At 42.1% G+C, this 16,393-nt stretch overlaps 1 protein-coding gene across 1 annotated transcript; it reads right to left on the minus strand.

The window, feature by feature from the left end:
- Positions 1-4,485: 4,485 nt before the first annotated feature.
- On the minus strand, positions 4,486-8,241 carry LOC308677896 (dual specificity protein phosphatase 14-like). The gene is made up of 2 exons (XM_081344593.1): positions 7,947-8,241; positions 4,486-5,437 (listed from the first exon to the last, which is right to left on the minus strand). Exon 2 carries the CDS (start codon positions 5,430-5,432, stop codon positions 4,791-4,793), a length of 642 nt encoding a protein of 213 aa, XP_081200719.1. The 5' UTR covers positions 5,433-5,437; positions 7,947-8,241; the 3' UTR covers positions 4,486-4,790.
- Between the last annotated feature and the right edge of the window lie 8,152 nt (positions 8,242-16,393).

The raw sequence follows: 16,393 nt of genomic DNA on the forward strand, positions 1-16,393 counted from the left end.
TTACAGAAGTGTCAGAGAAAAGCAACAAAAATGATTAGGAGACTAGAGGCTAAGCAATGAATGGTAAAGGGAAATAAGTACATCTAATCTAACAAAGAGGACTAGGGGTGACATGATGGCTGTCTTTCGATTCTTGAGGGGCTGTCACAAAGAAGAAGGGGCCGACCTCTTCTCCAAAGCACCTGAGGGCAGGACAAGAAGTAACTGGTGGAAACTTACCAAAGAGAGATCCAACCTGGAACTAAGGAGAAATTTCCTGTCAGTGAGAACAATCAGTGGAACAGCTTACCTTCAGAAGTTGTGGATGCTCCATCACTGGAGGTTTTCAAAAAGAAATTGGACATCCATTTGTCTGGAATGCTATAGGATCTCCTGCTCAAGCAGAGGGTTGGAGTAGACAACCTTGGCTCTTTTATGACTCGTGGACTTCAACTCCCAGAATTCCTGAGCTCAGGAATTCTGGGAGTTGTAGTCCACGAGTCATAAAAGAGCTAAGGTTGCCTACCCCTGGGCTAGAAGACCTTTAAGATCCCTTCCAACTCTGTTAAGTCTATATTCTGTTTGCTGATTAATTCGGCATCATTTCCTGTGTAACGAGCAAATTATCTCTGGAATGGCTGCCTTGCTGTAGTTTATTTTAAATAGACTCAATTGCTAAGTTTAATGAAACAGTGGCACCATTTTCTTATTGCACGATTCCACAGTAGTCGATTTCCTTATTATGTAGTTGCATTATAGCATCAATAAACATGATCAGAGGGAACTGGGTGGGGAATCTCCTAGTTATGGTGTCTTATGGGATTAGCATACTGGTTGGGGAATTCTGGGAGTTGAAGTCCACCCATTTTAATGGTCCCAACTTTGAAAAAGGTGGGTACAGGGGAGTGGCTCCCACTTCGTTAGGTGTTTCCATGCATGTTACATCTCTACAGGGGTCTGGCCAGAACTACTTAGACCTTGCTAATTCAAATTCTATTTTACAGTCTCAATATTTAGAGAGAAGAATGTGGCAATTCTTACCAGTTTCAGTTAGGCCTGAAAGATAAGCATGGACAGTAGTCCTCGGCTTATGACCACAAGCGCGACCAGAATTTCCATTGCTAAGCAAGGTGGTTATTAAGTGAGTTGCACCTAATTTTACAACCACTTTTTTGCCATGGTGGTTAAGTGAATCACTGCAACTGTTAAATCAGGCTTCCCTCGTTAACTTTGCCAATCAGAAGCCACCTGGGAAGATTTCAAATGGCAATCACATAACCCTGGGACACTCCAACCATTGTAAACCTATGCCAGTTACCAAGCAACCAGATTCTGATCTGACTAGGGATGCTGCAAGTCATAGGTGTGAGGACCGGGTCGTAAATCACTTTTTCAGTGCTGTTGTAACCTCGGTCACTAAACAAATGATTGTTAAGTCAAGGGCTACCGCTATCCATCAAAAGTGAATATATTCTGACAATCACAGGAAGAGAGAACTGAAGCTATCAAGGATTAAATCTGGAACTTTCTGCATAAACAGCTTATCTGCCCTGAGCTGTATCCATTCTCTATATCTGTCTATATATCCTATATAGATGTTTTAAACAAAACAAAATATACACCCACCATAAAACTGACAATAATGCTGCAAGAAGCTACTTGTTCACTTGTTTTTATTATTATTTTTATGAAGACCTTTTTGCCACTGAAGTCAAAAGACATCAGAAATTTTATATAGACATAGCTCTTTTCTATGTACAATGTATACAGACACCTTAGATCAATGTTTCTCAACCATGGCAACTTGGAGATGTGTGGACTTCCAACTCCCAAAATGAAGTCCATACTTCTTGAAGGTGCGAAGGCTGGGAAGCACTGCCTTAGATAACTTATTTACACACACACACCGTTCGAAAGGAAAACCAGCTTGTGTGGAAAACCCTGGAGGAAATTCTTCCTTGGAGTCTCTTGAAGTTCTACTTGTGGATCCAACCCAAAAAATTACTTTGCAAGGAAGCTGTGCTCTGAACACCTGCACAATTCTTAGGTTTGCTAATGCCACATTCAGCCTTAAAAGGGTTTTATAATTAATCACCCATTCAAATATCAGCATTTTGGGAAGTAAAAAAGTAACCTCCTTTGAGCTGAGCTTGTCTTATGACTTCCTAGACATATCTAATGGTTAATGGTTTCTATCCAAATTTTACAAAGATCTGACCCTATTTAATCTCCGAACCCTGATAAAACGAAGCAGATACTATGAGAGAGAGAAAGAGAAGGAGAAAGATTGAAATTTGGGGAGATTTGTTTCCCTTCTGATAGATAAGAGAGGTGGATCAGTCATGGCTTTCAGTCCCAAACCCTTCTGTTAATATCACTGCTCGAACAACTAAAAACATTCATGAGGAAAAATGAAAATGTTAGATTTATGTGAAACTCTGTGCATTTATAGGCAACTGTCCCTTCACCAGACAAATTTAGAGGCACTAATAATTACGATGCAGGAAGTGCTAGAACAGTGTACAAGCGAAAAGTTAAAATGATCCATCTGAGTTTTCTTCCTCACAACAAAGTCATCCCTGTATTATCACAACCCTGTCCCCATGTAAAATGCCAAAATATGACATATCCAAATTGCTATATATCCATTAAAAATAAGATCTATATAAGAAAGACAACTTTCAGTTTCTATATTATAAATGTGTGAAATGACTATTTTCTAGCTACATAAATGAAATAGATTTCTGAATTGCTTGGTTAGATAGCCTATACCAGGGGTAGGCAACCTCGGCTCTTTTATGACTCGTGGACTTCAACTCCCAGAATTCCTGAGCCAGCATGGCTCAGCTTGGAAACCTCCCTTTCCCCTCAGCATGGCTGGCTCAGGAATTCTGGGAGTTGAAGTCCACGAGTCATAAAAGAGCCAAGGTTGCCTATCCCTGGCCTATACCAATGTTTTTCAATCTCAGTTAAATGTGCACTTCAACTCCTATAAATCCACACACTGCTGGCCAATAGCTTATTTCTGGATTCTTCTGGGAATGCCTAAAAAAACTCCAATTACCGGTATATTTTTCTGTAAGAACAGGAAGGCTACAGAATTTACCCATTCAATTCCTACCATAGAAGAATTTTCCAGTAAACTATCTTTTTCACAGATAATATACTAATTACCAGCTGCATAAGTTACTGTTTTGTGAAAAGCCTAGTTAGCAATTGTATTGAAAATTCAATACAATCAACCTTAGATGGGAATGAACTATATTCTTTGTTCCGGACAGAGAAATGTTATGAAATGCTGCTAAGCCATTCCTTTTATAAGCACACTCATTTGTTGGTTATAGATAGACTATGTTTATGTGATATTTATGAAAAACACATCTGAGCCTGTTCCATTTAGGCCAGGGGGTCTTCAAACTTGGCCCTTTTATGACTTGTGGACTTCAACTCCCAGAATTCCTCAGCCATTTAGGCTGATGAATTTAGGCTGATGTTGTGCTCCAGAATTTGTCCCTAATAGATTTCTTTTAAGACAGCTCTTTAAACATGGTTCTCCCTCTTGGTATGATAGAATGACGATTCCTGATCAAGGCCACACTGACAATTCCTGATCAAAGCCAGCCATGGTGGCTGGGGAATTCTGGGAATTGAAGTCAACATATCTCAAACCTGCCAAGGGTGAGAAACACGGTGGATACACTTAGACCTCACCTGATGTTCACTCAACAATGGATACATCTTCCAATTTTATACCTTTGTATTAGAAAAGCTTCACTTTGAAATCCTCTTTGTTATAAAATACTGCAAATCACATAATCAAAACTACAGGACTACTTGCTCACACCAAATTGTGACTCTACTACTTGTTCACAGTGTAGCTTTCTCGCCCGACTGTGAATGTGTTAACTTTCAAGATGTAGTCTTTTTCTCTCTTTTTTAAGGTGCAATGTGTTGAGAAAGTTTCCCTGCTACTGTTGAATCTTAGCAAGGGGTACGAAAAAGACTTGATTGGTGTATTTGTTCTTTAACCCCTTTTCAAGTACATATCTACCCTGAGCCAATAGTCAAAAATTCCTATCTCCCCCACAAGAGTTTAAATAGTCCTCAATTGGAGGATCCTAAAATAGTGATATATGGAATATCGTGGCCAAGTTGCAACCTGCTTAGTGAATATATATATGAAATAACATTCTCTTGTAGAGTTATCTTATACCTATTGTAGATAGTTGTGCCATCCTCATTCTTGGCTTCTGCCGTTTAGAGTTTATGGGCATTCCTCAAAACCCTGAATCTTTGGATGAATCGTTGTTTTAATTCACATCACCTTAGGGCTTAACCTTCCAGACAGGAAAGTATATTGTGCTTATTCAAATCAAAGCAAACCCAAGAAAGGATTTTTGAAACTCTTGAAGCAGAACGGGGAGGAAAGGGAAAGATATTTCTCCTTACTATGCAAAGATTAATTTATAAAGACCTTGGAGTCTTTGCAATTAGATAGTACAGTAATCTTTACTGCCTGTATGTTTCTGTTTAACCATTTCTCATCTCAGACTGTAAGCAAAATACAGGTTCTTAGCAATGGTTGATAGGATGATAACAAACAGCATCGTCTATCACACTGAAAAGTTCAATCAACTCGTGTCTTCCATGATCTACTGTACTCATATTGCAAGGTCTTAGAAAAAAGACTACCAAAACAGAATTTCTTATTAAGATCCACCTCATTGAACAGTCCTGTTTTAACAACCTAACATGGTGGAACTTTTTCATTCTAAGTCAATGTGGCCCACAGCCCATTTCAATGATAGCCTTTATCTCAAATTCCACAAGGGGACCAGCCCACGGGTCTCCTTTTCATAAACATCTGGGATCAACCCAATGGGGGAAGGCACCATCTTGACGGTGTTCTTGCCAAACAACTTGCGTTCATATTCAATGAGCTGTCTCCAGAAGCCTACATTGGGCCTTACAACCGGTCGCCTGCTCTTCACCCACTCATGAGCATCCAGGAGGCTCAATCGATGATATTTCATTAGGTAAGCAATGCAGAGGGAGGCAGACCGACTGACGCCTGCCACACAGTGAACTAGAGTTCTTCCATTCTTCTTCCCTGTCTGGTGTATCCTATCGGCCACGGAGTCAAAGTACAAGGAGAGTGGAGCATGGGGAAGGTCTGGAACAGGGACCTTCACATAATCGATGTCCGGCCAGTTGGCGTTGGGGATTTCCATGGTAGCATTTACTATACAGCTCACTGCCCGGGAGTACACCATGTGTCTATTTGATGCAGCATTGCCAGAGCAGAGATAGAGACAAGGAGAGATTTGAGCAATGCCTCCCAAGACCGACAATGTGTTCCCAGCAGCAGGAGATGGCTTCGCCACCGAAGTGGGCGGAGAACGGCGAAAGAACCCATGGTTCCGGAAATTCATGGTGGATGGTTCAGCATACATAACAACTAAGGGGTGGGGGGTGGAGGAGAGAGAGAGAGAGAGAAAAGAAGCAAAGTCTCAAGAATTGGTGCAATTTAACAGTTAAAGGTTAATATTTCTCATGTCTTAAACTTGACCTGCCCCACGAATGCAAAACTTTTAACTCTCTTTTTTATTCTAACAAATTGTTTTGCTGTTGCTTTTAGCGAGAGAGGAGCATGGGACCTGCAGGGATACAGAATGAGGTAGGGGAGAGAGTTAGAAATAGATTTGGGAGCTAACAAAATCAATGGATGAACCAGCTGCAGTCAGCAAATGATATGATGAAGCAGAACAAAACTGGCAGAGGAACAGAGGAAGAAGGAAAAGACAGGAATAAGTGCAAGAAGGCCTGAAATAAGGGTGACCAACCCAATCATCAGCAACTTCTCCACAAAGCCAAATAGTTCCCCATATCCTACCTCAGTCATTCCCCTGGAGCTCTCTCTCTGTGGATATCCAGAGGGAACCCCTGCTTCTTAGGCTAGACAGGGAGAGAAGGGGGAGGGGGAAGAAGGAACTGGAAACTATGATGCTGCAAGAATAATGCGCGGGGAGGGGGGGATGATGGAGATGATGGGAAAATGGAGGAATGGGGGAGGGAGAAGACAGCCTCTTAAAGGGGCAGTGAACTCTCCACTATCCCTAGGATTCTCCCCAGCCTGGACTGTTAATGCGCATTTCTCAACCACTTCTGTCACCCCTCCCACTTTCACCATCCCAGCCCCTGGGCTCAAAAATCAGGGTGGGGAAAGTTCTGGTGCTAAATTGTGACTCATACTCCCCCAAGATTGGTGCAAAGGGAGACAGGCCGTTTTGGCACCAGCTCTTCTCACCTTTCACCAGGAGAAAAGCCCACTTTGCTTTTAACTGTTCCCTACAGATTTTGCTTTCCTGCCCCAATTGTCAACTAAGGATCTAAAGTAAAAAGAAAAAACAAAAAGCCCTCCCTTTCCTAAAATGAAGATCAGAATTTCTACTGCAATCTGGTGTGCTGGTGGGATGTAGAGGATGTCCCTGAATGGCCCAGGCAGGGTCTTGCATGTTTAACAATATGATGCTATTTAGAATTCTTTATGAGGAGCCCTTGGTGCTGACTTGTTTGTTTTCTTGCAGATGTTTCATTCCACTAACTAGGTAACATGGTCAGGACTAGCACAGATGATGATGTGACCTAGTTAGGCTAATGAAACTTCTGCAAGAAAACAAGCAAGCTCAGAGAGCACCAAGGACCCCTCATTTCAACCCTGAGCTACGAATATTATCCTTCGTTGGCAGAGTTCTTTATATAAGAATATAATAAAGGATATAATGCAGCAAGCCAATTTGTCCTCCCATTTACCTTGAAACTTGTTCCTTCCACCCTAACCCCACAGCCCAAATTCTGACAAAAATTAGACTCCCCTTTTCATTTCAGGTATGCTTGCACTTGGGGTAGAATAAGGGTGATCTAATAAATATGCTCCTTCTAAAATTCCACTTCCAATATGACTTACATAGTTTTCCTTATCTAGTCTTGCCTCCTAGTTTCATCTATTAAAAGTCCAGTCTGCAGACACTCTGGGTATTCTGATTTCAGCTGCCAGCTACATTCCTTCATCTCCCATTTCCCTTAAAACCTCCTGCTTTCAAACTTTCTTCCCCACAGATGCTGAATCATCTAGTTTTCAAACTTTAAAAGATGCAGACCATACTCATTTGTGTATACATACTTGATTTTAACACCTGAGTTATACATGATTTCCCCTACATATAGCTATCCCTGCAATGTTGGGTAAATGCTAAACATTATAAGGAATAAAACAAAATACATTTAAGCTTGCCCAATGTCAACCGCCCATCTCTTTCAGCTCTGTGCCCTAGATGCCAGTTTGAGAACACAACCTCACCTCAATAGGGGCTTGCCAGAATCCGTCTCCTTTATCACAACTTTTTGAGCAGTCATTCCAACTCCATTTTGACTTTTGCCCAGTCATAACTCCACTTCCCTTCCATCCCTCTCAAAGGGCACCAATCTTTGTATCTGGCTTCAGTTCTAAGCTCCCTTTAATAGCCCTTAAATAATGCTTCATCTACAATTCTCCTTCCTTCAGAACTCATCTACTCAAGATTTAGCTGAGTTGTGCTATTGTCATGGTCCCTAATAGCAACTGAGCAATTCTTTGCTCATATTTTGTACAGTAATTGCAAAGGCATGGTAGCTACTTTAGTTGACTCACAATCTTAAAACAAGCATCCCTCTTCTTAGCCCCTCTCTGCATTTGAGGGCAGCTCACTCTCTCTCACACACACCCCAATTCCTTCATTGGATGTTCTTCGGTCTCTCTCAAAGGGCACCCCACTCCCAAATATTCAATTCCTCATCCCTCCCCATCCCCTTCTCCTCCCCAAGGCCCCACCTTAGAAATAATTATTTCTGAATTTACAAAAACAGCAATGCCAACTCCAGTTAATCCTTGATGCCCAGTTTTGCTGGAGAAAGATGAAAAACATTACCAGTCAGTGCTGTTTTTCAACGGAGACTTTCAGGGCAGTTTCCCCCAACTCTCCTCTGTCAAGAAATCTGCTCTCTCCCTTTGGGGAAGAAGGCTGAGGCTTTCTCCGTTCCAAGATGCGCTTGCCTTTTCTTCCTCCTCTCCTCCTTCCAAATAGGCCACTCTTTATAAGCGGCGTCTGTACAATTTAATCAATATAATAAAATCTCTCCTCTTCTGTCCTTCTGCTCCAGCTCCTCTCCTTCCCGCAGGATTCTCCAGCCTTCCTCTTTTCTGGGTGGGGAACTGGAGGTTCCTTCCTTGACTCCCCCCCCCCACACCCGAGCCTTGCCTATATACCGCCCCTGCTGCCCCCCTCCTCGGCTGGACCACTCGAGCGTTGGAGGCAACAAAAGGTTGCCATGGCGACGGGCTGCGGAGGAGGCTGCTGTCGTCAGCGCCCGTGACACAAGCGAGAGCTCGCGGAGGAAGAAGCGGCGGCGGCAGCGGAGGTGACCGCGCAGGCGGGAGCGAAAAAAAAGCCCACGGATTTCCCCCTCCCTCCTCGGCTTCCGGCCCAGATTCTCCGCCTACCCAGGCTGCAAAAAAAAAAAATGGAGCGTGAGCTAGAGGCACTATTGCTCCAAAAAAAAGAAAGAAAAGAAAATAGCCCGAAGCCTGGGTTTTAATCTGGAGCATCTGGAAATATCCGAAAGATTAGAGGAACCGGCAGAGCGGGAACACCCACATCCAGCCCTCTGCAATTGATTTTCTGTTTTGTACGACTAACCTGCATGGGGGGCTTTCCCCAGACCGCAGTCTTGCTGCAGCACTCCTGCGCAAAACACCCGCTGGCAGGGTGGACAACATTGAATTGATCCTTAGCTTGGCAGGGCCAACCTCGTTTAAGGCCAGCACGTTGTGCGAATCCCCCAAAGTAAGGGAACCACGGTTCTGCCCTTCCCCCCCCCGGAAGCAAGATGTCGTCTGAATGTAGTTTCTGTGCAATCTCCTTTGGGGGCACCTCACTCCCCACCCCCCACCCCCGGCAGCCATCACCTCACCCAGCCCTCCCTTTCTGATCCCACATATCTCACACCAGGAAGGTGCAAGTAACAGTTATGAGTCATCCGAAAGGCACCGGCTTGCAGTCCTTGAGAGCAGTGTTTTTTCAGCGTTGGCAACTTGGAAGATGTACGGACTTCAACTCCCAGAATCCTTGGCTGGGGAATTCTGGGAGTTTAAATCTACACATCTCCAAGTTGTCAAGATGAAAAACACTGCTCTGGAGAATGGTGAACCAATCTAACACCAACACTATCCAAGAGGCCCTTCCCAACTCAATGTCTTCTGGCCAAGTTGGATTTCAGCTCCCATAATTCCCAGCTCATATGCAATGGGAGTGAAAAGTGTGGGAAGTCAGCTCCCCAGAGAAGGAAATATTTAAAGGGCAGAAAAATATATTACCTCAAAAGATATTGAAGAACCAGAAAAGCATGTCCAGTTTGCTTAATAGCCCCAGCTCTCCCTCCCACAAGCTCTGTACAAATGCAGATGTAGGAGGCCCCAGCTAGAAGCTTAGGAAGACAAAGACCTAAAATCTACATACCCTGTTGGACATAATAAGGTTAACCCACAGATGCCAAAGGGCAAACCCAGACTCAGCTCAGAATACCTGACACAGGAAATAGCCTCAAACAGGAACAAGAAATCACTCCGAACAAAAGGCTCAACAGGGTGTAAAAACCCACTCCCTACATGCGCTCAGTCCTTTGTCTGCTAGAACCATCTTTCTGTCTGGCTCTCCTCTGCAATAAACTGCAACCTTTTTCCTAAAGCAGTCTCCATGTTGTTTATCCCCGACTTGGATTGAACCATGATGAAGACTTTACTTTCTACAGAAGCTAACAGGTCTAGAACGTGGGCCTCAAAATGGAAGTTGATTCTGGATGAATGTGGATATTATTTCTAAATAATAACTAATCCTTGGAAGGGAAATCACAGGGTTGTAAACTACAATAGGAAGTGAAGTGGCTGGGAAATTCTGGGTGCTGAAGTTCACACATCCTCAAACCTGCCAAGATTAAAAAACACTCCCTTAGCCACTGTACTACAAATAAAGATAGGATCTAGAGCAGGCACTGGAATTCTGGGAGTTGAAGTTCGCCCATCTTAAACTGCCACAGTTGAGAAACACTTATTCTACAGGAAACCTATTGTAAGAATTGCCCATTTAAAAAAAATACTTAGCTGTATATACAGAGTTTAAAGCAGCAAAGGCTGAGGAGAGGGATTCAGTTGTTCTAAGCCCTAAAGTTTATTTTATCATAAATTCATTTTTCATGGAGAAAAAATGACAGTTTAATGGAACCTCCAGGTTTAGAAGCAGTTCCAGAGAGCTTACTGTTCCATTTGTACCTGGCTTGAGGGCTTGGAAGAAGCAAATGTCGTGCTGTCTTTACAGGAAACAGGAAGCTGGACCTCAAGATAGTTTGTGAACTAGTTCTTGTGTAGATTTGTTGTTTACGTTCTGCTAGGTTTCTGTCTCTAGGCTCCACCTTCTCTGAGCAAACTTTGTAATTACTGTGCAAATACCCTGAACTGCAAAAGCAACTGCAGTTGAGCTATTCTAATTGCAGCTCTATCAATATATAGAAATACTGGAGGGTAGAACTGGAGTCAGAATAGCTTGCCTGCATTTTTGTTTTCCTTTCAAAAATCTTTAAGTTTGCCTGGTGAGTTTTCATGAATATAAAGTCACATGTTAATAATTAAGATGGTTTTTCCTTTTGCTTATTACGGTAAGCATAACTCAGCACAGGACCTCTTTCTTCTCACTTCTTACATGAAGAAAATTTTGCCGTGTTTTACAGATCATAGGTCCCCTCCCCTTAAAATGTTTAAAGATCGCTGCTGTATTTACTGGGATAAACTGCCTCCTTGTAAATAATATGTAAAATGCTGCTATGAGAAGGCTTTAAAATGTTGCTCGCGTAAGACGGAGTAAATTGATTCCCTGTAGGGACAAAGAATTACCATAATTATTTAATGCAGTGAATGGTCTACAGTACCAGTATTGTATTTCAAAGAATAAAATAAAAAGGTATTAAACTGAGGACTCACAAGGATAGGATAATCAAAAAGTGGGAAGGGGGCTGGCTTGCTAAGATGATGATGGAATATAATATATTTGGATAGCATGAATTTTTGTTTAATCAATAAACCACATTTGTATAGATACACAAGCCGATCAACTACTTCAAGACAAACCACATAATGATTTATTGCCATGTGTGAATACAGCAAGACAACTTTGTTTTGTAGTGTGATGTTTCAGAGTGGGGAATCTCCCTTAAAAATAAAAGCGTGAAGTCAGTTGTTGGAAACTTATTTTTAACAACATTTTTTTGCCTGATGAAAAGATCTAGGGGGCTCAAAATGTATTCCATTAAGATCTTCCCTTAATACTGCTAAGTTTGTAAGCCGCCCTGAGTCTTCGGAGAAGGGCGGGATATAAATGGAATTAAAATAAATAAAATAAATAAAATACGGTTCTGGAAATTTTTCTGATGACCTACAACAGTGTTTCTTAGCATGTTGGCTGGGGAATTCTCAGAGTTGAAATCCACACATCTTCAAGTTGCCAAGGTTGAGAAACACTGACATATTCCAAGCCGGGAGAAGGACACTGTAGAAATGAACTGAAGGCAGGCTGCATTTTGGAAAGGAGATTGTAATGTATTGGGCTTGCTTTGTTAAGGGAACACCACTGGGTAATTGCTGGAAGGCTGTTTGAGCAGGGAAGCTGGCTAACGGCTCCCAGCTCCTCAGACAATCCGTCTCCAGCGCTGCTATTGGTTGCCTCTAGGGCGGCAATAGGTTGCTTCAAACATATTGGCCGCCACCTAGAGGCCAGGGTATAAATTGCTGCATCCGCAGCCCTGTTTCTCAGTTCAGATCCTGCAAGCAATAAGTAATGATCTTTGCTGAACTCACTCGCCTCGTCTTCGTTCTTGCGCAACGAACCCAGTACATAACAGATCTCTATTTATTTGATAGCCAGAAACTAAAGTGACAGCAGCATGTTTCTGGGGTGGCTGACAAAATGGAGTTGAGAGAAGGTGGGTTTTTATACCTTCTTTGGGTCTTGTGTGTTTGAGATGCCTGTTCATTGTGAAATGTACTTTGACCTGTGCTTGAGTGTGCCCTTTTAGGATTCTTAATTGTTGCCTGACTCCCATTGTGGCTGGGAGGTTATGCCCTGCCCTTGGAGTTGGATGGGGAATGTAGATTTTAGGAGTCTTTGTTTTTTTAATCCCATCAGCTCCAGCCTTCTGTGGGAGCTGTGACTGAAGGCCTTTTGTTTATGAATACGGTGGCCCAGTCTTTCTGAATGGATTACGAAATCTCCATTCCTAAAGACTTCAGGCTTCTGCTTGAGGCTGTTTTTCCTATAGCACAGAGGTCCCCAACCTTTTGGGCAACAGGGACCAGTTCCATGGAGAGAGGTTTTTCTGTGGACCGGAGGGTGCATGGTTTTGTGTGGTGCCTACATCCCATGGATGGGGCTTTGCTTGTTTGTGTGGACCGGTTGCTGGCATGCCACGGCCCGATACTAGTCCATGGAGTGGGAGTTGGAGACCCCTGACATAGCAGGAAGACTGAGACTACTTTCTGCCTTTAAGAACATCTCTCTTCTTCTCCTACAAGGGAAATATAATATCCTGCTTCTTTTAATATTCCCCAGAATATTTCATACTCTGGAAGAGGAGGGAGGCTTCCCACAACTTTAAAAAGTTTTACAAATGAGGTAATTTCTGCTAAAAACATGTTTTTTTCCACTACAAGAGAAACTGGACCTGTCACCAAGATGCGTAATTTTGCACATCTGTTAAGATACAACACAGTATACTGACCGGGTTCATACATTATGCTAAGTCATGTTTTATTTTGATTTTGGTAAATTGTGGTTTGCTGTGATACAATAATCAAAATGAACATAATGACTACATCTTTCTCCTCTGCGGTTGAACCCTGTGACGAACCTGTGAGTCTCCTGCTATAGAATTGATTTTATAATCTTATATTATCAGGAAAGGAAATGAATATGAAGCCAATTAATTCATAAGATACAGAGGGACGTATTCTTGGTATTACCACAAGACACAACCTCCCCAAAGTTTATGCAAAATCTTCATTTAATATGCTTTTTGTTTCAGTACACGTAGTCCTCAGCTTGTGACCACAACTTGAACCAGAATTTACATTGCTAAGCAAGATGGTTGTTAAGTGACTTATCTTTCTTTTGCCACAGTTGTTAAGAGAATCATTACAGCTGTTAAATGAATCACACAGCCATTAAGTAAATCCAACTTGCCCCATTGACTTGGCTGATCAGAGGTCAGCTGGGAAGGTCACATGATCACATGACCCCGGGACATTGCAACTGTTGTAAAGAAATGCTAATTACCAAGTGCCTGAATTTGATCCCATGACTGCGGAGATGCTGCAATAGTTGTTAAGTGTGGGTGCTTGTATGCCACTGCCATTGTAACTTTGGTCACTAAAGTGTTGTATGTTGAGGACTACCTTATTCTTATTGTACAAGCAGATGTTGAACAGAACAAAGTTTTATTTGATATAGTCAAGCTATTCTCCAAAGCACCTGAAAGCAGGACAAGAAGCAACGGATGGAAACTAGTCAAGGAAAGAAGCAACCTAGAACTAAGGAGAAACTTCCTGACAGTTAGAACAATTAACCAGTGGAACAACCTGCCTCCAGAAGTGGTGAATGCTCCAACACTGGAAGTTTTTAAGAAGAGATTGGCCAGCCACTTGTCTGAAATGGTATAGGGTTTCCTGCCTGAGCAGGGGGTTGGACTAGATGACCTCCAAGGTCCCTTCCAACTTATTATCATTAGTTGTTGTTGTTGTTGTTATTATTATCTGATTGTAGGCTTCTGGTTTCAATAGATAGAGATCTTCTATAACAGGAGTGGGGAATCATGGTCCTTTTTTGACTTGTGGACTTCAACTCCCAGAATTCCTCAGCCAGCCAACTCCCATTCTGGGAGTTGAAGTCCCCAAGTCATAAAAGGGCCATGGTTCCCCAACCCTGTTCTATAAGGAGGGAAACTAGCCCTGAAGTTTGGCTGGAACACCCAAGCAGCTGAAGGTTAAAGTGGGAAACTACCAAACCAGAACTATTCCTTCTGAATTGTAAAGGGAACAACCTGTAAGTAGACATATCTGTGTCATCACCAGAATCTGATCTCAATGAAGGTGGCTTTATTTTACCTTAATAGATGACAACTTTCCTACAAAACCATTTGCTTTTTAAGTCTGAATTAAAGTGCTTGTGATGGAGTTAAAAATACATTCTCAACTATTGATGCTGCAAGTTTGTCACTAGGCTTACCAATGATTTTTGGGCTATGAAGGTTCAGCTAAGAAATCACGTACATGGAATATTCTGTGGGCTGAACTGTGAAGTCCTTGGTGCTTAGTTTTATTATTTTTCTTGCAGACATTTTTTTTACCCTACTAGATAACACCCTCGGTATTAGTAAGGGCAGTGCTTTTTTTGTAAAAGGAAAAGGTGACGGAACTCACACATGTCATACAACCCGCCTTGCCTACCCTACAAGGTTCCATCCAAAAAAAGGTGCCGGAACTCAGTTCTGAGCGTTCTATGAGAAAAAAAAGCCCTGAGTAAGGGTATAAACAGGGAGCAAACCCCCACTCATTAGCACTGATGTTTCCTAGTTAGGTAATGAAGCATCTGCAAGCAAACAACCAAGCTCAGAGAGTACCTAGGACGCCACAGATCATGTACAAATAAAAATGATGTGGAAACGAAGGCCCAGAAGATAGGTGTAGGAGCCAGAAATAGATAAGTGGCACTGTCAGCACCCAGCCCAATCCACATCTTAGGAAATAACGAACTCTTGGAAACAGGCTTGTCCAAAAAAGGAGATTTTACTAAAATGGAATCGGTTGTAGGTAATACAAGACGGGACCTGATATTATGGTACATTTGGCACTATATAAAAGATTCCCATTTCAGCCCCCTCCCTTAAAACCCCATTTGGTCAGACTAACATTAATTAAACTTAAGTGTCAAGCCCTTCCGTGGGAAAGGGTAATCTAATTGCCTTTCAGTTTCATTTGGAGATACAACCCAGATCCCTTCTTCCCTAACCACCCCTCCTTGTTGTCTCCAGTTCAAAGGTTTTCCTTGTTCTTTGAAGATAGCCTAAGGCAGGTTGAATAAACATTCTCTCCTTCCTCCTCCGGAAGGTGGCAGAATCCAGATGAAGGCACAATATTTTAAACATACATTTATGACTGTGATATAAATGGATTCTGACAGGCACTGCCAGTGGGTGTTGCTAACATTTCAAGCAAAGCACCTTTTCTCATTTTTAATCCACAATAATTAGCAGCTGATTAGGTTCCTTTCCATAAATGGCTGCTAGCTCAATGCACCTTAAATTCTGCAAAACGCGACAGGTTGCTTTGTAAATGTATTTATTTAATTTTTGCCTATGGGCTGCGTGATGCAATTTCTAGTTGCCTGAAAGAAGAATCAGAACGATAAGTCTATTAAAAAGTACTGAGAAACCACTGGGTTTCTTCGTTAATATTCTTTTGGTTTTGGACCTTTTGCAACACCCAATTAACCACTGGCCTCTCCCCTTAACTCTGTTTCAAAACACAAAGCACGCACGCACACACACACCAAAACAGATGTGAAAGTACCATTTCATGTGTGTTAGCTCTAAACATTTCTTTGCTAAATTGGATGGACAGGCTTACCCATTGCCACACAAAGACTACACCCACTTCCTGTTGGACTGTAACAGAAGTACAGACACCACAGCTTTTACAAATGGTGCACTTTATTTATTGCTCCAAAATAAAAGCAAATGAGAAGGAGTGGGGGGAAAGTAACCAAAGGCCAAAAAATAAAAAATAAAATTATAAATGGTAAGGATGCAAAGGAGAGCATTCCCCAGAAATTGCACTGTCGTTTGGGGGGATGCGTCAGGACTGTCCTCCTAGCATGAAAAAGAGGAAGGATAAGTTATCTACAAAATTGGAGTAAATAATACTTTTCACCTTCTTCGAAAATACAAGACTCGCCACCAGGAAAGAGTTGATATAACAAGTCAGTTTCACTATTTGGGATAGGAGAAAGGCTGGGAAGTACTATTTTTATGCCCAGCTCCATACTGGCAGTAATTGAGTAGCTTTAGGTACAATATACTCATCTCCTACACATCTTACTGTGTGAGATGAATCCTACGATTCCATTCAGATGGTCTCATGTCCTAAAAGAAGGTCTCTTGAAGAGATGAGGTCTCTTGAACAGCTTTAAAAGTGTTATTTTCATACATTTTGGCACTAAGGATCTTTCTTCTTGTCAAACTTAAAAGAAAGAGCCACACAAAACTTCAGCATCCTGAA

The sequence above is a fragment of the Vipera berus genome (genome assembly GCF_964194415.1).
Source record: "Vipera berus genome assembly, chromosome: Z".
NCBI lineage: Eukaryota > Metazoa > Chordata > Lepidosauria > Squamata > Viperidae > Vipera > Vipera berus.

Excerpts from the sequence above, each read along its gene's own strand:
- LOC308677896 (XM_081344593.1), bottom strand. The coding sequence starts at position 5,432 with ATGTATGCTGAACCATCCACCATGAATTTCCGGAACCATGGGTTCTTT.